The sequence below is a fragment of the Monocercomonoides exilis genome (assembly GCF_001643675.1).
Source record: "Monocercomonoides exilis strain PA203 chromosome Unknown scaffold65-413564, whole genome shotgun sequence".
NCBI lineage: Eukaryota > Preaxostyla > Oxymonadida > Polymastigidae > Monocercomonoides > Monocercomonoides exilis.
Window position 1 is genome coordinate 255,001 of NW_027150610.1, and position 24,285 is coordinate 279,285.

General features: G+C 30.6%; 6 protein-coding genes across 6 annotated transcripts in view; 2 read left to right on the forward strand and 4 right to left on the reverse strand.

Moving 5' to 3' along the window:
* The window catches only part of MONOS_14264fu14265 (putative protein CLEC16A), a gene marked incomplete at its 5' end in the record, with an annotated part of 13,657 nt that extends 13,407 nt beyond the window's left edge, over positions 1-250 (reverse strand). The window contains 2 exons of the mRNA XM_067867051.1: positions 1-29; positions 81-250. The exon at positions 1-29 is cut by the window's left edge and continues 63 nt beyond it. Of these exons, the coding sequence (XP_067719189.1) occupies positions 1-29; positions 81-250 (199 nt within the window). The remainder of the gene's footprint in view (positions 30-80) is intronic.
* A 213-nt stretch (positions 251-463) lies between these two features.
* Positions 464-1,393, reverse strand: MONOS_14266 (putative 60S ribosomal protein L11-2). Its single transcript, XM_067867052.1, has 4 exons — positions 1,306-1,393; positions 1,096-1,235; positions 906-1,027; positions 464-797 (listed from the first exon to the last, which is right to left on the reverse strand). Exons 1-4 carry the CDS (start codon positions 1,329-1,331, stop codon positions 549-551), a joined length of 537 nt encoding a protein of 178 aa, XP_067719190.1. The 5' UTR covers positions 1,332-1,393; the 3' UTR covers positions 464-548.
* Positions 1,394-1,415: 22 nt separating this feature from the next.
* On the reverse strand, positions 1,416-2,544 carry MONOS_14267 (putative protein kinase domain protein). Its single transcript, XM_067867053.1, has 5 exons — positions 2,476-2,544; positions 2,256-2,393; positions 2,089-2,205; positions 1,870-2,026; positions 1,416-1,771 (listed from the first exon to the last, which is right to left on the reverse strand). Exons 1-5 carry the CDS (start codon positions 2,504-2,506, stop codon positions 1,588-1,590), a joined length of 627 nt encoding a protein of 208 aa, XP_067719191.1. The 5' UTR covers positions 2,507-2,544; the 3' UTR covers positions 1,416-1,587.
* A 7,134-nt stretch (positions 2,545-9,678) lies between these two features.
* Positions 9,679-11,223, forward strand: MONOS_15750 (uncharacterized protein; the record flags this gene model as incomplete). Its single annotated transcript, XM_067868644.1, has 4 exons — positions 9,679-9,741; positions 9,889-9,913; positions 9,984-10,474; positions 10,543-11,223. The coding sequence occupies exons 1-4, from the start codon at positions 9,721-9,723 to the stop codon at positions 11,221-11,223; spliced, it is 1,218 nt and encodes a 405-aa protein (XP_067719192.1). The 5' UTR covers positions 9,679-9,720.
* A 1,487-nt stretch (positions 11,224-12,710) lies between these two features.
* MONOS_15749 (uncharacterized protein) lies at positions 12,711-13,977 on the reverse strand (the record flags this gene model as incomplete). Its single annotated transcript, XM_067868642.1, has 4 exons — positions 13,895-13,977; positions 13,740-13,767; positions 13,196-13,689; positions 12,711-13,142 (listed from the first exon to the last, which is right to left on the reverse strand). The coding sequence occupies exons 3-4, from the start codon at positions 13,607-13,609 to the stop codon at positions 12,711-12,713; spliced, it is 846 nt and encodes a 281-aa protein (XP_067719193.1). The 5' UTR covers positions 13,610-13,689; positions 13,740-13,767; positions 13,895-13,977.
* A 2,365-nt stretch (positions 13,978-16,342) lies between these two features.
* On the forward strand, positions 16,343-19,188 carry MONOS_15748 (uncharacterized protein; the record flags this gene model as incomplete). The annotated part of the gene is made up of 1 exon (XM_067868641.1): positions 16,343-19,188. The coding sequence occupies one exon, from the start codon at positions 16,343-16,345 to the stop codon at positions 18,851-18,853; it is 2,511 nt and encodes an 836-aa protein (XP_067719194.1). The 3' UTR covers positions 18,854-19,188.
* Positions 19,189-24,285: the final 5,097 nt, after the last annotated feature.

The window sequence follows — 24,285 nt, forward strand, 5'->3', positions numbered from 1 at the left end:
AAGCCCCCAAGACATTTTTATTCCAAAGGCTGAAAATTTTCAAATTTTTCAATAAAAGCAAAATCATTTTAATTACATACTACAAAAGAGTTCCATCTTGTGTTTTATCAATTACTAATAAGGTATGTGTTAACTGCTTCGTCACAGAAGCAAAATCTTCGTTTTTTTGTTTTCCCTTTGCAATTGATACAATCTTTTCACAAAACTTCAAAATCTCCTCCTCCTGAGACGAAGATTCTCCTCCATTCATAGCTCAATAGGTTTGAGCTCCTTTATTGTTGAAACAAGTACTTAATTTCTCAGCAAACTCAACTTTCTCTTATGGAAACATTTGATCGTATAACTTTTCCTTTTTATTAATTGAAATTTTTTGTCTCTATATTTTTTTCATTAAATTTGTTTTATATTCACCATCTTAAATCACATCTACATTTCCGACTAACAACAAACTTCTGAAAAAATGTTCAAAAAATAGAATATTTTCATTTTCTGCATATGTTCGGAGCCAGAGAAGAGGAATAGTATTCTTCATTGAATAATGAAATGTTTTACAAAACAAGACCTTCAAAGCGCTGTTTGAACCAGCTGATTGCCTCTTCCTTTGTTATTCTGTGGGGTTTTCCAATTGATGATGGTGCTCTCTTGCGACGGTGAACCCTGAAGCCTGGACGTCCAAGGCACACATAGAAATCCATACCATAGATACCTGTGTTGGGATCGTATTTCATTCCGAGATCAATGTGCTCCTGAATACCGAAGCCAAAGTTTCCGGTTGCTGAAAAGTTTCTTTTTTTCAACTGTTTAAAAGGAAATTAGAAATAAAACATTTAAGCGCGCACAATCAACAGCATAGTGATAAAGCAATCAATAAATCATTATTTGAAAACAGAAACAAATTAAAAAACCTCGAATTCTTTCACACGAAGACCAGCTTCCAAAAGTTCTTCGGCCTTCTTTCCTCTAACTGTCACATAACATGCAATCTTTTCGTTCTTTCTCACACCAAATTGTTTAATTGTGAGTCTTGCTGAATTGAAAAGAACAAAATTTTTCAATGTTTTATTATTTTGCATTTCAGAATAATATATTTCGAACCTTTCGATTGGCATGGCTTTTGATCTGTCAATTGTTCAAGAACCTTCATGGCTTTTGTCAAACGGTCACCAGACTCTCCAACACCAATATGGAGAACAAGTTTTTCAATGCGAATTGCTTTGCATTTGTTTTGTTCAGTCCTGTGATAAAAACGGCAGACGGTTAAAATGCCGTTAATAAATGAGGATATATGTTTTATGAGAAACAAACTTTTGTCCTGGCTTTTTCAACACCATTTTTCCTCTTCTTTTCTCGACAAAGGCGAAATGGGGATATTTAAAAGATTTTTATTTCCAATAAATGGTTCAAGATCACAAAATTTTTAAAATTTATGAGAAGCTTATTCTTAAAGATGAAAACAAAGAAAAGATAAAAAATACGAACTCATTTGAGAGTAAAAATTGTTAATTTCAAAATTTAAAAAAAAACATTTCCAATAATCATTGTAAGAAAAAGTTAAAAATTGATAATAAGAATTTTACATATTTAATTTCAATGAAGATGCTTTGAGAAAATGTATGCGTAGAACGTCAGATCGGGCAATCTTTCTTCCCCTTCATGGCAATCATTATCAGTTACAACAATACTTTCGCATCTCAATTCGCAGTCAAATGAAGGATCAAGAAAATGCTCTTTTCTTGTTTCCATGTCGCTATGAGAAATTATAATGTATTTTCTAAAATAAATATGGAAATGAAAGCCAAAATTTGTTTTTAATAAAACATTATTAAGAAGACAATATCAAGTTTCTTTTCAGTTAATACTTGCGCAAACCCAAAAGGTTTCAGTACGCGCAGACAAGATTTAATTATTTGCTTTGCGTTTACATAGCTTAATTCTCCTGTTAAAGCTGAATCAAGTAATCCTTTGTCAAATACAACATCAAAGCTTGCTTCAGGAAAAGAAAGCATCCTAGCGTCCATGTACATATCTACAAAAGCAAATTTTATGATATGTGGTAATTGTTAAAAAATAATTAAAAAAAACACATGCAATGAACGCTCGGAAGCCTTTCATGAAATTCTTGAAACAAATGTTCAAAAAATGCTTTTGAATAATCGATGCAAGTTATCTTTTTATATCCTTTTGACACAAGAATTTCAGAAAATTCTGAGATTTTCATAAGTTATATTCGATTTATATTTAGAAAAAAGTTATACTCGAATTTCCGCACCCAACGTCTAATATTGAAATTTCTTTCGAATTAAATCCATCTAAAATTTGTGCTATAAATGGATGGTATTCGAAATACCAATCAAAAGTTCCAGAAGCAGTGGAATATCTCTTATTCCAGTATTCTACATGAATAGCATAAAATATACAAAAATATTTAAAACAGTTAATTCTTTTAAGAATAAAATAAATCAAAAAATGTAGTGCCTGGATCTCCGTATTTTCTAAGTGCTTGCATCGCAAATAAAAATGAAATGTCTTTGTGAAATTATTCTTATGGGAGTTTTTTTATTTTTCTCAATTTTCTGTTCATTCTATTCATGTTTTTGCTTTTGCTTTTTAATTTCATTTTTAATGATATTTTTCTTATTATTATTTTACATGTTAACCCAATAAATATTTCATTTTTGACTCCAACAACTTCTCATAACAATTCATTTTTGAAAACAAAATAAAAGTATTTGTATTCTGAAAATAAGAAAAACGCCACACAAGATTTTATTCACTCTCTCATAAAATATGGTCCAGCTGATTTCATCAATCTTTTTTGTTTTTGAACAGTTTTAACAGAAATTTTTTTTGTATGAATAAAAAATGTTTTAATATAGTGATTATTTTATTGTACCATCAGTGCTTCACACGCACCTTGGAACCAAACCCATACCCAAATAATAAAGTTTTATACACATGTTTAAGAAACGTTTTCAATTGATTTCTTCATGTTCGCTTTTAAAATATTTGAAATAACATATGAATGTTCATAAATGACGGAGAAAAAATGCTCTCCAATAGTTTAAAAATTGTTAAATATTCGTCTTCAAATAAACTTTGAATTGTGTGTTTTCCATTGTTGCAAGAACAAAGAAAAGCAAAAACAATTATCAGTTGCATTTCTTTATTTATTTCCACGTTTTGCCGTTCCAAGTTTTTTTAATATTTGAAAAAAGATAGTGAGAAAAAGATTTCGATGACAGTGAAGAGAAACACTTTATGCTGCATTCGGTTTTCTTTTTTCTTAAATAAGGTGAATCTGCTCTAATAAAAAATAGTTTTTCCTTTTAAATATTTTTTCTTTCATCTGAATCAATTCATCCATTCGCATCATCGTTTACGATTTCATAAAAATACATTTTCTCTGTTTTCTTTCTCTCCTGTTATTAATTAACAAAGAACTTGATTAAAGAATGCTGAATTCTTTTGGAGAATGCTTCGTTTTAAATGTTGAAGGTGTCGAAGAAGCTTTGGATTTTTTAATTTCTTCATATTTGGATCGAAGACAAACAAGATGCTTTTCAGCATACTCATGTTGTTTCCTCAAATCAAAGTTATCCAAATTTTCAAAAATAACTATTGGATGTTATTCATGCACTTTAAGCAAAATAGAAAAACTTGATATGTTTGATGAAGTTGATTTTACAAAGTTTGTAATTTCTGCGGTGTTTATATCTGAAGTTTTCGATGAAACTTGGATTCTTTGCCTTTTTTGTGGAGAATAGTTTTTGAAAAAAATCCTGTCTCCAATCATGAAATAAAGAATGAAGATCTTCTTTTAATACCGATGTTTCAATCTGTGCTCCGGCAGCTCAAGAGAGAATAAGAGCTGCAGCAACAGGCCGGACTCCTGTCTTTTTGAATGATGCCTTTACTGTTGATGGAACACAAGCTGCAGCCAAGGTTTCGTGGAGAATTACTGCAAGTTGGGCTCGATTAGAAGTGAGAGGATATGGAAAAGGAATAACAAATTTGTAACTCACAGTGAATTCTAGTCGAGAAAAAACACAAAAGTCACATGGCCGAAACAAATGTGTCATATTTGGTGGGAATTTTTTTCAGAATGATGTAATTTTTTTTCTGCTTCAATTACAGTTCCGTCATTATGAGTTTATTGATTATCCATAATTAGAAGGGCTAAATGTGAACTTGTTGGTTTCACTTTCTCTGCGATTAACGGAATTCAACAATTGATCATGATGAATTTGTATATTTCCTTCGTGATCCACCCAGAAGAGGAATTAATATAGCGGTAATCAAATGATGAAAGAGAACGAAACTTTTTCGGGAGAGTTTTCTTTGGAAAAAGAAGAAAAAGTTGCAACGAGGATCCGTCAGTTAAGACACTCAGGTTCATCGTTTCATTCGTAACTTTTGGAGGAGTTGGAATAGCGGGAGGAGTTTAATCTTTCTAATAATTAACCAATTTTGATGAAGACTCCCCACAAGTGATTGAAAATTCATCAAAATTGAATACAAGCTCAGAAGTGATGTTGCATTCCGTTGCAGTGCTCAACAATTCCGAAAACCATCCTCTGATATTTTCTGGCGACTGATCCTTTATTTCATCAAAATCAATAGGTCTTGCAACAAATGCTTTCACTATTTCGCTGCAATGGATAAAATTGAATGCATATTTCTTATTGATCATTTTCTGTTCATTCTTTGATTTTGAATCATTTTGAATCAGATCCAATCAATGAAAAGTTCAAAAAAGTTAAAAAAAACACGAAAATAAATATCACAAACCATGTTTTTCATATCACAAATTTGAATAATTGTTTTGCTTGACAAAAAACAAAAACTTGGTTTTCAATTTTTTCTAACTGGTTATCTGTGAACGTTTGTGTACGTCCATTCCTTCCAGCCTCTCTTCCTGTTTTTTCGCTTTGATCCATCTTTTTAATGCATCTTTTGAAACAACTTTAACTTTCATTGATGCTGAATATAAAACCAAAAAAAACTTTGTCGAATTGCAAATAGCTTTTTTAACGGGGATTTGATTGCAAGATATTATCATGTTGCCAGAACCCTGTGCAATTGAGGCGATGAAGGTGATTATTAATGAAATCATAACTTTTTTCGGTGTGTTGAAAATTTTGAAAATTTCAAGAAATAGAAAATATAATTTTCATTGATATGTTTTATTCATCTCAATTGTCAAAATTGAAAATCAATGATGTGAAAAAATTACAGAGATGTTTTGAATAGAAGTTTTCACTTTTATGTGTTCATTTACAAGCATTGGAAGTGAAAATTCAAACCGAAATTTTCATTTAAAAAATTATGATTTCAAAAATAATCACCCATGTTTATTCAATCTTTTCTGTCATAAAAATTGAGAATGATCAAGTCTTTCAGAATTATCTTAATAATAATTTCTTTTAAAGACAGTTCTTTCAAAATGCATGTTTTAATGTTTGGTGACTATATAATTGATTTGTACCATTGAAATTATCAGGAAACCAAAATTTAGTAAATAATCCAATATGTGAATAAAAGAAGAAATCGCAAACTTCAGCAAGAAGAAAGCATGATGAAAAAGAACAAAATCTATTCTTTCATTATTTCTCACAATATCAATTGTTATTGATATGTTTTAACAAAAACAGTTGAAAATAAAGAAAAACAAGAGAAAGCTTAATTGAAAGGTGGCTTGTTTGGAACAAAGTTGCATGTTAAGCACCGATGGTTATTGTAATGAAAAGAACACTTGTAATGAATTTCACATTATTTTTTAGGTGAAAATCTTTTTTCTTTTATTATTGATCAAACAATGTTGGTCAACAATAAAAGCATTCAAAGAAAATTCTGAACAAAAGGATTGGAGACATTTTGGACATTAAGCAAATACCGAAAAAAGTCGAGGCAGTTTTCATCAAAACATGAATGGAAAATAGCAAAATGGAAATTATAAACCAAATAGAATTATTTGTTGAATCCGTTTTCAAAACAATGGTTATGTCTGATTAAAAAGAACTGTTTTATGGATTAGCTTACAATTTTAAAAATATTCATGTCACGGGGATAGCACTCATTTTATTAGAGAATAAGTGAGAGGAGAGTTAATGTGTGTTTGAACCCTTCTTCACTTTATTCTCACTTTCAAACACTTACGGTGGAGACATTTTTTGTGTTTCAGTTTCTTCAGCATTCAAAATGAGAAGCATTTGGTTTGTTTCATGTTCAACATTCTCATATGTTGGAGGAATATGTTTGCAACCATATCGAGAAACTGCTTAAAAAAAAACAGAGTAGATCGCTTTTGTTTTTTCAGAACACAATTGTGGATCTGCAATCACTCCATATGTGTACGATATAACATTATACGATTAAAGCAATTTTAACATTGATTCCGAAAATCCATTCACTGAATCCTGAACCACAAACACAGATGACAGAACCTGTTCCAAACACACAATTATATAAATACAAGTGACTGAACATATGATCAACATTTAAAAAAAATAGACTGAAGGATGATACAAATTATATCTCTGTGAGTGGAAATGATAATTTAGAACAATGTGAGGCAAGCTCAACATTTACATGCAATACAGTGAGAAAGCGTTAAAGAAGTGTGATGCATAAATAAGCTTGAAGATCACGCCAATGGAAGGGGATCATCAGAGCGAGACGATAATGACTGAGATGGAGGCAAAAAAGAATTCAGTCATTGAGAAAAAGAAAGAAGCACTTTGTTTTATATACTTGAAAAGAGCTGCATAGAGGAATGAAATATTGCGAAAGTGTGAGTTCTGTCAAAAATTCAACAGAAGAAAAAGTGCAAGAATTTTAAAAGATTTGCGAAAGAAAGAATAAATTTGTAACAAAGCAAAAGTTTCAATGATTATTTCTTTGGGATAATTCAAAGAACGATTTGTCAAAAACAATTCAAAAGATTACCACTGAAAGCAAACAATCGGAATTGATGGATGCTCCAAAAAATACTTTGCAAAACTAAGCACAAAGAAAAAAGGATTCAAAAGGTCTCATTGAAGATGTATTTGAATGAATCAGAGCGAAAGGATGTTTGAAAATATAAACAGAATATGTGAAAAACCAACATTCGAAATGCTCAATGAAAGTTATGTTTCGAGAATCTCACCAATTTCAATTGAACTGTTGAATCAACGATTACATTCTCATCTTCTTCTCTATCCTCCTGTCTTTCATCTTCATTTCCTTTGCATCCTTGTTTCTCCAAAAACCTCTTGTCTCTTCGTCTTTCCATTTTTTTTCGGTTGAAAGGAGCAGAACAGGATTATTCAATCATCAGAAAATAAGACTCCATTCCCTTTCCCTTTGCTATGAACCTGACATGGATATGGGTGATTCTTTTTGAAAAGTCACAAATGTTTAATTTTCGAATAAATCTCAAATTTCATATTTTGCTCAAATTTCTGTTTCAGCTCGCAAATCTCCTCAAGAATGTTTGAAATAACATTATCAAGAAATAGATTCTATTTCAGTGAAGTTTGATATTTGTTAACAAAATATTTAGCAAAATATGAAATTTCTGAAGTATTAGAAAATTAAACATTTGTGACTTTTCAAAAAGAATCACCCATATGATTGTGTGGTTATGCCAGAAGACACCAAATATATCTGTCTTCTTTTTTTGCTGAAGTTTGTTCTTCATGATTTCTTCACTATCCACTGTCGCAACAAATGCTAAAAATAATCATTGGGTCAACTTTTTAATGGGACTTTTTCCCAAATTTGCACTTTTTTTGTTTTTGACTTCCAACAACCGAAAAACGCTGGATGACTTTCAGCACTTTATAAATCCTTTTTAACCAGTTTTATTCTATTTATTTACTGTTTTCTTTTCAGTTTTTGTTTTTTGCACATCGAGAAATCTCGTTTTTTTGCTAAATTTAATAGGACTTTTTCTAGCCAACCTGTCAACTCACAAGAAATTGATGAGTTGTTTTGAATGGCATAAACTATAATCTAACTATTTTTAAATTCATTTTTTTCACAAACACTTTTTTCTTGTTTTTTTCACATTTCATTTATTTTAACAACATGCAAACATAAAACTGATTGTTTCTTTATTAATATGGGGTAAAATATTTTGCTTCAAGCATTTTCATTGAAAAATTATGCACTTTTTATTAAATTTTTGATTACAAAAAATATTATAAAAATGAGTTCATTTTTTGACATTCGTGTAATGTTGGAAAACTTTATGTTTTGATTTCAACGATGCCTGTTTACGGATATGAAAATTAAAATTATTTTGAAATCTGAGAAAGTTTTGTAATGTCATAAGAAAAACAATTATTTCATGCTTTGTGCATAAAAAGCTTGAAAGTCTGTATTTTCCCCCATATAATGAAATAATAAAATTGAAAATATGATATGCAAAACTTGCACTTTATTAATGAAATGTTGTAAAAATAAAACGAAGGTTTATTTCTTCTATAAAGAATTTATCAAAATAACAACAATGTGATCTCAGATCATCATAGTTTGATTCCGTTTACCCTAAAAAGACAAATAGAAAAAAATTGATGTTTTTTTATAAACAACATATCATCATAAGAGTATTTATTTTTCATAACATATTTTTAATTTTATTATTTTATTATATTAATAAAGAAACAATCAGTTTTATGTTTGCATGTTGTTAAAATAAATGAAATGTGAAAAAAACAAGAAAAAAGTGTTTGTGAAAAAAATGAATTTAAAAATAGTTAGATTATAGTTTATGCCATTCAAAACAACTCATCAATTTCTTGTGAGTTGACAGGTTGGCTAGAAAAAGTCCTATTAAATTTAGCAAAAAAACGAGATTTCTCGATGTGCAAAAAACAAAAACTGAAAAGAAAACAGTAAATAAATAGAATAAAACTGGTTAAAAAGGATTTATAAAGTGCTGAAAGTCATCCAGCGTTTTTCGGTTGTTGGAAGTCAAAAACAAAAAAAGTGCAAATTTGGGAAAAAGTCCCATTAAAAAAGTTGAAGCGTCGTGAAAAATATATATTCAGGCTTTAATATCTGCCGTTTGTTAAAATTATATTCTCGCTTCTTCATTGTCTTCCTATAAAAAGAATAAATAAATTTTTTATATAAATCGTCTGAATCACAATTTCGAAGAGGACACAGATGGAAATATCTTCGCAATATGTAGAAAAATATAAAAAAAAAAAATACAAACGAAAATTTTCATTCTAAAATATGATCGTCGTATCCTCTTGACCGTTCAAAAGTTATGAAAATCACAGAATTTATGCATATCCATTTGTTTCCCAATTTTTATATTTTTATCAGTTCCATTCTCATTGCATTGCTCTCTCAAGCGGAGATTGTCTATTTCAACAATAAGTCGGATTCTTGAGAATTCGAAAGGATTCAAATAACAATATCTTCGCAAACAACAGAACAATACAAATTGCATTTATTCATATAATTCCATTCAAAATAAAAATCGTTATATTTCCTTTAACAACGAATCTCAATTATTCAAAAGATGGAATTTCAATATCAATGCATTGTCACAGTTGTCAACAGCCATCATTGGAAATAATGCTTCTAATTCTGTGAAAAATGTTCATTTATTGAACTCTCATTTTGTTAATCTGTATTTCTTTTGAAATATGTATTGATCAAAACATCCATAACAACAAAGAGAAAGAACAAAGAATTCATTTTCTTTGAAATTACAAGTCGAAAATGTTATCGAAAGATAGAATGGTTTGAATGCATATATTTCTTTCATCTTTTGCGAGATAAAATTTCTCATTCGTTATCTTCTGCCCAATCATTTGAATTTTCATTGTGAATATCAAAATGGCATTGTTTTCTTGTTCAATTTTTTATAAAAAAATCTGTATGTTGGAGACAGACAACACAAAAACGTTCACAGGTTTGCAATTGCAGTTGCATTTGAACTCTGGCTTATTGTATTTCTTTCTTTCTTTTTTTTTATTTTTTAGAATTGTTTTCTGAGCTGGAGCATTACGATGAAGATAAACAGAGAAAGAAAATTGGAGAAACGAATGAAATAATTGATGGAATGAACGAAGAAGAATTCGAATCTGTTTTCACAGAAGAACCATTCAACAAAATGCACGAAATGATTGAAGAAAAGAAAATGTCAATGGAGAATGCAATTTTGCTGCTGAAGCATGCTGGATATAGCAATGTGCTGAAAAACGTGTGGGATCCATGCTTTAATTTGTCTTCGCTGGGCAAAAAATTTAAAAAGATGGCAGAAGAAGAGGAGAAGAAGGAAAAAGAAAAGAACAAAAGGCTTTTGATTGATCTTTGCGAATGCCATATTTTTCTAAGCTGCAGCTTCACACCCGAATTGCTTTCGATTTGTGTACCTTGCCTTCTGAATGTCGCCTTGAATAAAGAGGAAAATGAGGAAATACAGAAAGAAGTGGATCTGGCTTTGCAACCTTTGAGCAACATTAAATATAGGGCATGGGCATTTCTTTTTTGTTTCAGTACAATTAATATTTTAATTTTTCTTCACTTTTTGTAAAACAGAATTTTAAAAAAGAACTTTTCTTCAATGAAATCAAAGAGATTATCAAACATCATCAGGAACATCACAATCTGACGCAACTTGCCTATCAATCAGCTTGGCAGTTTTTAATTGACCGATTTTTCAAAGATAAAGACTTGGAAATAGTTATTGTGAATGAACTGCATTTAGCGAGAGAAGCAGCAAGAGAACTGGAAGAGTTGATGAAATGTATCGATTGGAAGAAGAAAGAAGAGGAAATGAGCAAAGAAGAAGCGAAAGAAGAATTTGCATTAATGAGACGGGCCAAAACATGTGCAATTTATTTTCAATGTTGCACATTGTGGAATGAAGAATTTGTTAAATTTATCAATAGCATTGTTCAGGTATATCGAGCAGCGAAGGATAATCATAGAGGAATTAGCGATTGGTGCATTTATTCCTTGAGAAATGCAGCGAAAAATAGAGTTGCGAAGGTTGAAGACTTGTTGAAAAGTGGTGCTATTGATGCTGTTTTGGAGGAGATTCAGCAGTCAACATTTAAAGACAAAATATTACGAAAATACTTCCATTTCTTTATGAATATTTCGGAAAGATTGAAAGAAATAATAGATGATGAAGTGGAAGAAGCAAAAAGAAAAGAAGTTAAAAAGAAGTCATTTGAAAAGATGGAAGAAAACGGAAAGCGAAGACTTTATCACTAGCTTTCATGAAATACCGACTGATTTGGAAGATAAGTCAATATTTTTGTGGCTGTCAAAATGCTCATCAGATTATCTTTGGAGTCGGTGAAGCGAATGTTCAACACATTTCCATTCATCTCATCTCATCTCAGAAAAGAAGGAAATATGAAGAAGATGAAGAGGAAAACGAGATGAAGAAGCAGATGGCTGAAAATGAACCAAAAACAAATAAGAAAAGAAAAGAAGAGAAAAGAGAATGGAAAAGATTTCGTTCTGAAGCAACATTTTCAGTTGAACACGAAGAATATTCAAAAAAAATTGAATGTTCTTCATTCATTTCATTCAATCTTCTCATTCTCATCTTCCACTTCGCTTCACTCACACACTCTCCCTCCCTCATTCAAACATTCACACAGCATCTGTCTTCATTTCAACATTTGAAATCTTCCTTTTCTTCTTCTTCTTCTTCTTCATTCGTTTCGACAAAGAAGACAGCACACAACTCAGATGAATTGGGATTGAGTCACTTTCAGATGATGGATGGAATGGAAATGAAGGTCAATGAAACAAAAATTTAAGGAACTTCAATTGAAGATTTCTGAGCAAAAGAAAAAAGAAAGGGAGAGAGTGAGAAAGTGAGAAAGAAGAAGAGAAAGAAAGAAAAGGAGAGAGAATTCCATCAAGATGAACTTTTTTAGTCAAGCAGTTTTTGAATAAGGATTTCATTCTTCCTTATCGACAGATAAGTTGCTGTTATGTTTTGCGCACAAGATGTTGACAATTTGATTCTTCAACAAACATTTCTTCTTTGATGCTCTTGAATTTTTCTCGAGAAATACCATTTCATTCTTCTCCTTCGCCTTCTCTTGTACATTGAAAATTTTATCAGAAAGAGATAAGCAAAGGAGACCAGAGGCTTACAGAGGCAATAACTGAACAATTGAACACATCGTTATAAAAACGAATCTTATTGAAAATGATTGAGTGCAGTTATCTATTCAACGAAGATTCTTGATGGAACAAATTGAAAAGAATTTCTTATTTTTCATTTTTTCAGAACAAGGTTTGAAAATACATCATTTAAATTATCCAATTTATTTTATCTCTTGCTGAGAAATAAATAATAGAGAAAAGATAATTCAATTTAAGAGTTTCAATTTTTATTGAAAAAAATTTTCTCAAATGTTCACAAAATATTCAGATGCATCTAATGACATTCTTGGATAAAATATTCTTTTGAAAAAATCAAATCCTTTGTGAAAGCTAGCTATGACATCTTCGCATCCTTCTTCTTCCATCTTTTCGAATATCTTTCTTTTCAACTCTTTTCGTTCAGTTTCGTCCGTTTCTCCATCGGTCTTTCCTTTCAATCTTCTTGAAATATTCAAAAAGAAATAATAACAATTCATTATCAAATCATCATCCAAAGTTGATTGATTCATTTCCTCCAAAAAGATATCAATAGCTCCGCTTTTCAATAAGCCATCAATTTTCACATTTCTCTTTTCTTATGCACGTCTAAGTGAACCGAGACATCCATTGCAAATATCTTTGTGATTGTCCTTTGCTGCTTGAAACATATCCACAATGCTGTAGATAAGTTCTTCCCATTCCATGCAACACAAGGTGCACCATTCAAAGCAATAACCAATAACAAAGAACCATCTCCAGATAACAAGTGCTTCCTTCACTTCCTTTCCTCTTTCTTCTTCTTTTCTCTTCCAATCCACACTCTTCGACAACTCTTCCAGTTCTTTTGATTCTTCTCTCACAAAATGCAATTCGTTCACAATCACTTCTTTCCAGCTTTCGTAATTGAAATATCTATCAATCAAAAATTTCCAAGAAGATTGATAGGCAAGATGAGTGAGGTTTCGATATTCCTGTTGATTTTGGATAATCTCTTTGATTTCATTGATGAAAAATTCTTTTTCAATTTTCTAATTAAAATCATTAAAAAATGACATCAAAAAAGAAATAGAAGTGTTCAGACTTGACACCCTGGAATGTTACTCAACGCTAGCAATGCCATTTCCACTTCCTTTTGTGCTTCCTTGTTTTCCTCTTTGTTTGATGCCACGTTCAGAAGAAGAGGCACACAAATTGAAATTAGTCCTTCAGAAACCGCATTGTTGAGCAGAAAATTGCACTCGCAGAGACCAACAAGAAGTTTTTCGTTCCTTCCTTCATTCTTTTTTTCTTCTTCAATTATCATCATTTCCAATCTTGTGTACAGGAAAGAATCTTGAAAGTTAACATTCCTTGCAATTTTAAGTACTTTGCAATATCCCATATGTTTCAACATCAAAATCGAATCTTTCAAAGAAATTTTTTTTTCTTCGATCATATCGTGTATTTCATCAAACATTCCAATTTTGAAAACGTATTCAAGTTCGTTTGAATTCATTTCATTCAATGTCCGATTTATTTCTTCGATTTTTTGTTTTTTCCCATCATCATTGCAAAGCTCCAGCCCAGAAAACGATTCTTCAAAAAAAAAAAACCATCAAGAAATCAAATGCAACTGCATTGAAAACCTTTGAACTTTATTGTATTATTCGTCTCCTGCATTTTCGTAAGCACGTTGCATTCAGAAAACAACAACATTTTCACATTCACATTAAATTCGCATTTGTTTGGATTGAAGAAATTAGAGGTGAAAAAAATTAGAATCTGTTAAGAAATTATAAACTGTAATATCATTCGATTCAAAATAAGTGTCCTCTGCAAGATATAACTGTTATAAAAAATGTTTGATCTTTTTATATTATTTGTATTGGTTCCAATGATCAAATTTTTTATTACGTTTTCTCCATCCTCATAAATATCAAATTTGAAATTCAATTTCATTCATATTTTCTATTCTTGTTTTTTGAGCAGTGCAGATAAATGAGCGCAATGAAAATTAATGAACGAACAATATTTCTAATCTGATGCAAACGAAAACTGTTGGTGACAAGTTCCAAAAGCCGCTGCTCAGGATGAAGGTGTGAAAGTGGGATAATTTTGGTTTATTCATGGCCAAACACACTCAATTTTGAGGTTTGAAAAAATCGCTTTTGTTTTACGGTTTTTTATATTTCTTACCAAACCATTAAAAATTCGGAAATAGACATGTTTGGTTGAAAAAAGGCATCTTAATTGGATAATAAAAGAATTTTTTTTAAAACTGCTTTATGTTGAAAGAAAATAGGAAAATCTTGGATAGATTGCGCTCCATTGAAAAAAATCATCATTGCCGATGGAATTATACATCAAAGCTGGCATTTATAGAGGTTCGGAATGTTTGCATATGTTTTCATTGGTATTTTTGAATCGATTTTATTTTTCAGACTGCTTGAAACACGAAAGATCAGAGAGTTTTTGAAAAGAATTGGAAAAGTTAAGATGGATGCAGAAAGGAAAGTGAGAGAAAAGGCAAGAGCGCAAAGATTAAAGAAGAGCAAAATATTGCACGTTATTTGATATTGGGTTTTAGGGAAGAATATTTTTGAGGAAATATGATTTGAAGGAAAGAAGGGAAAGTTTGAAACGGAAGAGATGGAATAAAATAAGGAAAAGAGGGATTTTCATATTGTTTTTGATTTTTTTGTTGGAAAGAGAAAGAGGGTTAAGTTGAAAGTGTGTAAAATTCAAAGACTACTCCTCGCTTGAAGAATACGCAGAAACAAAAGATTAAAGCTCAAAGATTTGAATTTCACAATAATTCTCTTTTTATTTGTTGTTCCTTTCCACAAATTCGATTTTCAATCATTTTATCATCATCGTCAATTTCTTCTTCTTCTTCTTCTTCTTCCTCCTCCTCCTCCTCCTCCTCCTCCTCTTCTTCTTCTTCTTCTTCTTCTTCATTTTCTTTTTCGTCTTCATCTTCTTCATCTTCTATTCATTCTTCTCCTTCTCCTTCTTCTTCTTCTTCTGCATCATCATCTTCTTCTTCCTTTTCTGTTTCCTCTGCGCGATCATTGTGAAGCAGTAGCAGACATATGAGCAGAGAAGAGCGGAGTGAATGGGGAATATTTGGAGTTGAGCTGAAGATGAACTTTGCAGAAGTAAAGCACCAGTGAAGAGAGAAGAAAAAGAAAAAGAAGAAGAAAAAGAAGAAGAAGTAAAAGGAAAAGGAGAAGGAGAAGAAGGAGAAGAAGGAGAAGGAGAAGGAGAAGGAGAAGGAGAAGGAGAAGGAGAAGGAGAAGGAGAAGGAGAAGGAGAAGGAGAAGGAGAAGGAAACACATTTCCAGCAAAAATGCAACTTGAGCTGAAATTTCTCTGAGAATAGCACTCGACGAAATAAAAACTATTTTAAAGAATGGAAAAAGGATTTGAAAAAAAGGAAAATAAAAATAAATTGTTTTGTATTTCTTTTAATAATTCCTTAAAAGAACACACGCCTACCCTTTTCAATGCAAATATTGAAGATTGTTCAATCACTGAAGCTGTCAGTCTCCTTTTCCATTGTTTCACAGTGCTCCTTTCTCCATCATCCTTTTTTCCCAATAAACATCCAACTTTTAATGTTGTCTTCCACTTTCTTTGTCAGAAAAAATATCTCTTCATTTTTCCTCTTCAAGAGCCGTCCTATTGTTGTTATTCCTTTTCACTCTCATCCAAATGCTTTTTAATTTTATTCATTTTCTTCCACTTTCTTTGACTGAAAAGAAACATTTTCATTCCAAATACCGTCTTGTTGTTGGCATTCTTTTTTGAAGGGAAAAAAAATTTCCATTCGAATCAGCGGGGAAAAAAATATTAATTAAAATAATTTCTGTTTTCTTTTTGAAAGGTTATTGAAATAAACAACAAATCTTTGATAATAGCTCATCACACAGGATTTGATTTTGCATTTTCTTCAAAACCATGTTTGTTGAAGCTTCAACGAGGAAGATTGACTTTTTTAACAAGAATTTTCTGAAATAATTGAAAATGATGAGTTCTGTTGATGGAATGGAGGATTGAACGCTCAACAGAGCTGTGACAATAAAAATGCTCCAGATTTTCTGATTTTAAAAATGCATTAATTGTTTCCAATTTTTTTTTCAAGAAACATTCACATATGAAAATTGCTTTTAAATGTAATTCATGTGATTGAAATTTTGTGTAATATAAAATTCGATCAAAAGATATTGATTGAAGTCATCTTTAAAGAATGTTTTTGGGATTGTTTCTTTTGCAAATTGTATTATCGACTTACGCACAAGAAGAATCATCTGAATCAATTACAACGGTGTTTGTTAAGCAAAGCGGGAATAATGACTATAGCGGATTGGCAATCGATCAGGAAAAGCAATCACTGAAAAGTGCCTACGGTTTACTGGACGTTAATAATGCATGTGACATGAAAATAGTTTACGATGCAAATCCATTGACTGCAGAAGCGATAACCTTCGAAAAGAACAAAGGAATTACGATCGAAGGAGTGAATGGTGATGGAAGTGGAAACACTGAAGTGACAATTAATTGTGATGTGCGTCCAGGAAGTGATCTGTTTTCATGCAAAGAAGCAGTGGAATTCAAATATTTGGTTTTTCTTTTTCCAACAACATTAAGAAAAGAGGGACAAGGATACGGGGAATATTTTTTAATAAGCAGTCGTTCAGCATCTTTGTCAATAAGTAACTGCAGATTTATTCGACCAGAAGCTGGAAGCGACAATGTTAATTATGGTCTTCTGTACGTATATGAAGGATCATTGACTTTGGAATCTGTTGAATGTGCAGACGAAGAAAATACATTTACAACGGGAAGAGATTTGTTTTCGATTAGTGAATGTGAAACTGTGATATTGTCTAATTTGACTTTGAATAAGATTGAGACAACATCCTATTCTATTATAAATGTATCCAGTTCAAATATAATTGATGTTACTTTGAATGGGAGCACTTTTTCAGAGTTAAAATGTTATCATTCAGTTTTATTTGTTGGATCAAATCATGACAGCAGCACGTTTTCGGTTGGAGATGGAGGTGCAACAACGTTTTCATCATGCAGTTGTGATGATTTTGAAGGCTCTGGAGGAATGTATCTACGAATGCTAGCAATTGAATCAGCAAGTAAACTTAAGTGGCCCGAAGACGGAAGGAATCTTATATTTGACAAATGCACAGCTGGAAAAGGATCGTGGGAGACTGGACTATCATTGATGATGGCGAATGACTCATTATTCGAAGAAATAGCAGCGGCAATGAAGAGAAGTTTCGCAGCCAATTATACGAGGAAGGACAATTTTATGTTCGTTATGGGATTCATTGAAGATAGCTATAACTCTTACCCTTTTGTTGTATATTATTTTGATCAATCTGGAAAATTATTTGTAAAGAACGAAGGAGAAGGAAACGGATTTTCAAGTGATGATCCCTTGTATTCATTGAAGTTTGCATGTGAGAATATAAATTTAATTACTTGCACCGACGGATACTACGTGGAGATTGTGAAAGATGACAGTCCATTGACAGGTGAAGAAATGACAATTAGCAACGAAAAGGGAATAACCATTGAAGGAGTGAATGACAATGGAGAGGGAAATACTGAAGTTGCCATTAATTGTGATGTTAGCGCATCGTCTGCTTTATTTACATGCGAACAAAAGGTGGAATTCAAGTCTTTGGCGTTCAACTTTCCTGCTTCTGGAAAAAAATGGAATTCTTTGATTTTTGGAAATGAAAGGTCAGAATCACTTTCGATCAGCAATTGCCGATTTGTCAGAGCTGGAGCCAAATCGCTAGAGAAAATGACTGCAAATGCAGATGGGGATGATGTTGTTGTTGGCAGTCTTGTGAGTGTTGATGGCGGGAAAGTTGCAATGAACACAGTTTCATGCGCAGATAGCAGCAACACAGTTTCGTTTTCTTCATCGCCATTTTCTTTGGGCGGTGTGAGTTCGGCTTCGTTGAATGGAGTGGAGATCAGCAATGTTAATGTTCAAAATGGAGCAGCGATTGCGATTAAGAATGAAGGTAGCACGCCTTCAGAAGTTAGCATTGAAGGGCTGAGCATGAATGGAGTGAATTCAGAAAATGGAAAAGTGGCTGGGTTGGAGATTTTTTTGAGTTCGAACGAATCTTCAGTGGCAATTGGAAGAAACAACAAATGTTTATTCAAGTCGTGTTCAGCATCAAAGGGGAAATCAGGAGCAATATTAATTGAAATGCCAAAGACGAAATCGAATCTTCAGCTTCCATCTGCGAACAACCTGGAAATAGACAGCTCAAACACAGCTGACTCAAAGTCAACTTCTCTATTCATCATTGCACCAGATTTAGATGAGTTCTGCAAACAGGAAGATGCATTTGAGTTTGCAAATGATTATGACAATTCAACAGCGGGCTGGATTGTGGGAGCAAAAGACACGGAATCAGATCCGGAGGATGCGCACAAAAAATACATGAAAGCGAAGCAAGATCGAATCGATGAACAAATCAGAGAGCAAGAGAGAGAGCGAGAGAGAGAGCGAGAGCGAGAACGAGAGAGAGAGCGAGCGAGAGAGAGAGAGCAAAAAGAAAAGAAAAGAAGGATTATTGCTATTGTTGTACCTATAGTTGTTGTCGTCGTTGTTGTTGCTGTAGTTGTGGTTGTAATTGTTATTGTGGTTGTCAAGAAAAAGAAGGCCAAAAGCAAGAAAGACGAGGGCAAAGAACAAGAAATGAGCACCCAAGAGTAGAATTGAGATTTCCAATTCTTTCAAAGCAACTTAACTTTATTTTAATTTCATATAACATATATTTGTGAATTAAATAGTTTTTTTAGTCTTTTTTTTAGTCTTTTTTTTTTTTTAAATTAATAGCATTGAAAATGTGATTAATAGTTGAAATGTGATTCACAGATTTATTTAATTTCGCACACAAATTGTTATTCATCCTCATTTTTTTTCCCGTCAAATTCAATAATCTTCATTGTTTTCGAAATCTTTTCCAAAATTCAAATTTTCTTCAATTATTTTTTTATTGTTGAATAATCTAAGAAATTTGACAATATCGAACAATATAATAATTTTATGAATTTTTATTTTTTGTTTGTAAGTGTGAAACTGCAAAAATAAAAAATGGGGTATTAAAACATTTTTTGAAATTATTCACATACGCTCAGGACAAAAAGGACATAAGTCAAAAACAGAAACAGTCATATCGAATAAAATCAACTTGGCATCTGTGACATGAAAAGAGAAATTTGAAAAAATAAAAGAATATGAGTGATAAGATTTTGAGAATATATCAAAAATGGGTTTTATTTTTCAGTTTGACATTTTTATATCACAAAAAAAATTAATTTGAAATACTTTATCAAACAATTTAAACTAAAAAAAAAATCAAAATTGTCATTTTGAAGATCAAACTCCCAACAATTATTTTTTTAATTACAGATATCGCATAAAATACCGGACATCGCACAAAATACCGGACAAGATCGATTTCACAACAACCGCAAGAGGAAAATTTCTGGAAAATTTCCTCAAAATATATTTCATCAATACAAACTCGCGTGACATAAAAGACTTCACTTCAGCTTTATTTGTGCTTAGAAAAAAATAATTTTTGAAATCTCGGAGAAATATGATTTTAAGTTTCTCCGAAATTTTCAATATTATTTTTTCCAAGCAAAAACGAGAAAGTGATGAAAGTCTTGTATGCCACATGAGTTTGTATTAATGAGGTATATTTTGAGGAAATTTTCCAGAAATTTTCCTCCTGCGGTTGTTGTGAAATCGATCTTGTCCGGTATTTTGTGCGATGTCCTGTATTTTATGCTTTATCTGTAACTGGAAATGTCTATGGAGGAATTGTTTTGTCTCATTTCGTTATTGAACATAAACGACAAAATTGAAAATGACTGATGCTTCTGATGCCATCAACATATCTTTTCCAAAGAGCTAAGCAAAGTCTTTGAAAGTTTTTGTGGCCGTTTATCTTATTATTTCTTATCTCATTATCATACACCAAAAATTATTCAAAGTCGAAAAACTTTCAATCGAAATCGAAAAACTTTCAACCAAAGTCGAAAAACTTTCAAACGAAATCGAAAGTTTTCATTCGAAGTCGAAAAACTTTCATTCAAAGTCGAAAACTTTCATTCGAAGTCGAAAAAGTTTCAATCAAAGTCGAAAACTTTCATTCAAAGTCGAAAAAGTTTCAATCGAAATCGAAAAAATTTCAATCGAAATCGAAATTTTGACAAAAATAAAAACGTTTAATAAAGAGAATTCAATTGAAGTGGATCTTTGTTCTTTTGTTTTTGTGATTATTATTAGCAATGTTTGTGTTATTGTTTTCTGCATATTTTGAAATTTTCGAATCAAAATAAACTCAAAAATAAACTCTGAACGAAACACTAAACATTTGTTTCCTTCTACAATAAATGAGTTTTTTGATATGAAAAACGCGAAATAAGAGAGCCAATGTTGTATGCATCATTTTTCATTTATTGTGAAAAAATATAAATATTTATTTTTTATGCAAATCTTTTGAAAAGCAGTGTTCTTTCAATTAAAATAAGATAAAAATACATCAGTATTACTCTCACATTTCTTATTTTTGTGATTGGACAAAAGAAGGCAAAGAAAAACATCTGAAAAAAGATGAAAAATCATGAAAATAACAAATATCATTGATATTTCAACAATAAAAATGTTTTTTGACTTTTATTGAATTTTGTCAACTTTTTGAAATTTTGAAAAATTTCGAACTTTCGACTTTGCTTGAAAGTTTTTCGATTTCGATTGAAATTTTTTCGATTTCGATTGAAACTTTTTCGACTTTGAATGAAAGTTTTCGACTTTGATTGAAACTTTTTCGACTTCGAATGAAAGTTTTCGACTTTGAATGAAAGTTTTTCGACTTCGAATGAAAACTTTCGATTTCGTTTGAAAGTTTTTCGACTTTGGTTGAAAGTTTTTCGACTTTGAATAATTTTTGGTGTATCTTATTCGAAATAAATTAACAAATTATTCGAAATTGTTTAATTTTTTATTAGAAATTTTTCATTTTGAGTGTTATTTAATATAAGATATTTTGAATTAAATAAAACACTGATTGAGTGTCTGAAAGTGATCAAAATGTTTTGTTTTTTTATTATTCATTAAAAGGATGAAAATTTGAATCCCAATAAATATTATTTGTTAATAAACATAAAAATATCTGATTCAACTGAAAAAAAACTATCATCTTTGAAATCTGATAATTTCCAAAAGAATTCACCTCAAACATCGGCTATTGAAATTATTATGTTGCATTTGGAGCAAGAATGAATATATGTTGTCTTATGAAAAAATGTTTTTGAATCTTTTGCACACTGATAAAAGAAAATTTTTCAAAAATTATCACTCATATTATTTTTTCAAAAGTTACTGATTTTCTGTTAATCAAATATGAGTGTTTATTATCTTTAAGATTTTTTTTTTCATTTCATTCGATCAACACATTTGTCAATGAAAATCGAATGTGTGAATGGTTGAAAAAGAATTGAGTTATGAATCTTTTAATGAGTATTATTCAAGTTTTTTCGAATATTATTTATATATTCAAATATTATCATAAGTGACTTGATTCAAATAAAAAGAAAAAAAAACGGTTTCTATCTGGTCCATCTTTCACACAAATTGAAAACAAAAAATTATTTGTATTCAATTGATATTGCAAAAGCTCTATCCTGGCATTCAATTCAAAACAATTCACTTGAATCATTTTATTATATAAGATACAGTTGGAGAAAGGGGATTTTTTATTCGGTGAGCTCGCTCACAAATGTGGTAAGAAAGACAACAAGTTATTGGAGGAGCAGGAATAACAGTGGAAAGTGATTAAACGATTTGGAGAAAATGAAAGAAAAAGCAAGTGAGGATTTTAGGATGCATGGAAAGATTGAAATGTGGTGGAGACGGAAAACCGTTAATGGTTGTTGTTTCTGATAAAGAAATGGAACCGTTTTCAACAAATATCCAGAGATTTGTCAAAAATGGGGCATTCATATAACAAGATGAATGGCATTATTATTCTTTGCTTGAAGCACAAAAATTTATTTATCAAAGAATTTTCCACAAAGAACAAACAAGAGACTGTGAAACTGACTTGAAAACAAATGCAATAAATGGATAATGCCAACAGATGCGATGCATTTCAACAAGATTTGGAACACAGATCAGGTCAATGAAGGATAATTCTACAATGTTTTCAGTGACATCAATTCGTTATTAGAAGTCCAACAAGATAAATACATTTCCATTCTTTGAAAAGTGCAGCGTGCCAGTTCAAATTGTTAAAGAAGATGTTTTAATTGAAGAAATCCGAAATAAGGAAGATATAGGAAATAAAGAAAATAAAGAAGAACTTGATGAAGATAATAAAGAAGATGATGATGCATGAACAATTCAGCATAGACATTTATTCTTTTTTCAATTTTAATTGCAAATAATCTTATTTATTTGAAAATTTAAAAATCCTTTTTTTTTCCATATCAGTATCTTTTATTAATTAAATTTAAAAAATTAATTATTGATCAAAGGTTCTTATTAATTAATATTTCCTGTGTAACAAACCCTGGACAATGGAAAAATTTCAGCTTTGGTTAAACTTTTCGTTCATTCATTTATTTCAAATTAAATAAAAGAAGTGTTTGAAAAATTTATAACTGCTTTTTTTTATTGAGAAGTGGGCATTCTGCAACAAAAAGTCCATCAGTTATTTTTCACAATTATATCATTCCAAGAATAAATTTAAGATATTTCAGTTAATTATGATTCCTTAGTGATGAAAGCATGAAAATTTTTAAAATAAGATTTAAATTGATAAAGAAAATATAAAAAACAAAAAATATTGATCCTATAATCACTTTGATCTGGGTGATAATATTTGAAATCATAATTTCTCTTTCATAATTATCTAATCTGAAAATTTTTTTGAACATTAACAAATGAACACTGAAATATGAAATGGCTTATTGAAGACATCTTCATCTTTATTTTCACAAAGATATTGGTTTGTGAAACAATTGGGATGTATCTAGCATTTGAATACAAAATAACTTTCCAAAGACAAACAACCATATAAAAATGAACACGCTGAAAAAAGTTATAATTTCTTAAATAATTTCACATCTGATATTTTCAAATTAGGTATTCTCTCGAAATAAGACTTTTCTTATTTGAAAAAGAGTATTTTTGCGAAGACGTGAAATGTATGTGTACGTATATTAAGAAAAAGAGACAAATTTTTAGGATAAAAAATGGTTTGTGTTTTGAACTCTCTCAGTTTTGGTTATTTTTTTCTCTTTTAAAACACTTCATCGTCAATTTATCCATTGATTTCATACATGTTAACTATCCTGGAGTGAAATAAAAACTTTTGAAACAGAATAATAATGATTAATAAATATTATTTTGTTTCATTGATATCCTTCAAGTTTCATTATTCCGAGAAGTGTGCACAAAAACCCTTTTTCTTCTTTTTTTCTTTCAAATACAAAATAAGAAGAAAAAGGGTTTTTGCGAACACTATAATATTAAAAAAGCAATTATTATTCTTCAAACGCTTCCTTTATTTAATATCAAACAAATAAAAAGGCGAAAAGTTTATTAAAAGTTGAAATTTTTCCATTGTCCCGGATTTATGACATTTCACGGATTTGTGACACACTATTCTCCATAGACACATTTCCGAAATTTGTCATACTCATATTACTTATGCACAACATGCATTATAATAAACAGCGAAGTTTCAAAGAAATCTGAACGTACCGATATATTTGGATTATTCAGGCATTTAACTCAGGAAAAAATTAACATTTCAAAATTATGAATTACTAATAAAAACATGAAAAACAAAACAAGAAAAAAAAGATTCAAAATAATAAAAATCAAAATTCAATATCCTATTGAAATGATTTCAACGTAAAGCAAAGCACAAACGGATCTTAATGCAGAAATAAACTGAAAACGCGATGAAAAAACTTTAAAGAATAACAATTTACTCCAAGATTAAAAACGAAAAAAGAATTTCATATCATGAAATGAACTCAACGACTTTGAAAATTGAAGCTAATTATGTATTCGTTATGAAGCTAAAGCCAATATTGATCTTGATCAAAAAAATTTCCCTATTTTTG

Bases quoted from the DNA above. Each gene is read 5' to 3' on its own strand.
- MONOS_14266 (XM_067867052.1), bottom strand. From the start codon at position 1,331: ATGGTGTTGAAAAAGCCAGGACAAAA. The intron at 1,028-1,095 runs GTTCGAAATATA...TTTTCAATTCAG, and splicing joins AAAGCCATGCCAATCGAAAG to CAAGACTCACAATTAAACAA. The intron at 798-905 runs GTTTTTTAATTT...CCTTTTAAACAG, and splicing joins TTCGTGTGAAAGAATTCGAG to TTGAAAAAAAGAAACTTTTC.
- MONOS_14267 (XM_067867053.1), bottom strand. From the start codon at position 2,506: ATGCAAGCACTTAGAAAATACGGAGATCCAG. The intron at 2,206-2,255 runs GTATAACTTTTT...TGAAAATCTCAG, and splicing joins CGTTGGGTGCGGAAATTCGA to AATTTTCTGAAATTCTTGTG. The intron at 2,027-2,088 runs GCATGTGTTTTT...TTGCTTTTGTAG, and splicing joins AAGGCTTCCGAGCGTTCATT to ATATGTACATGGACGCTAGG.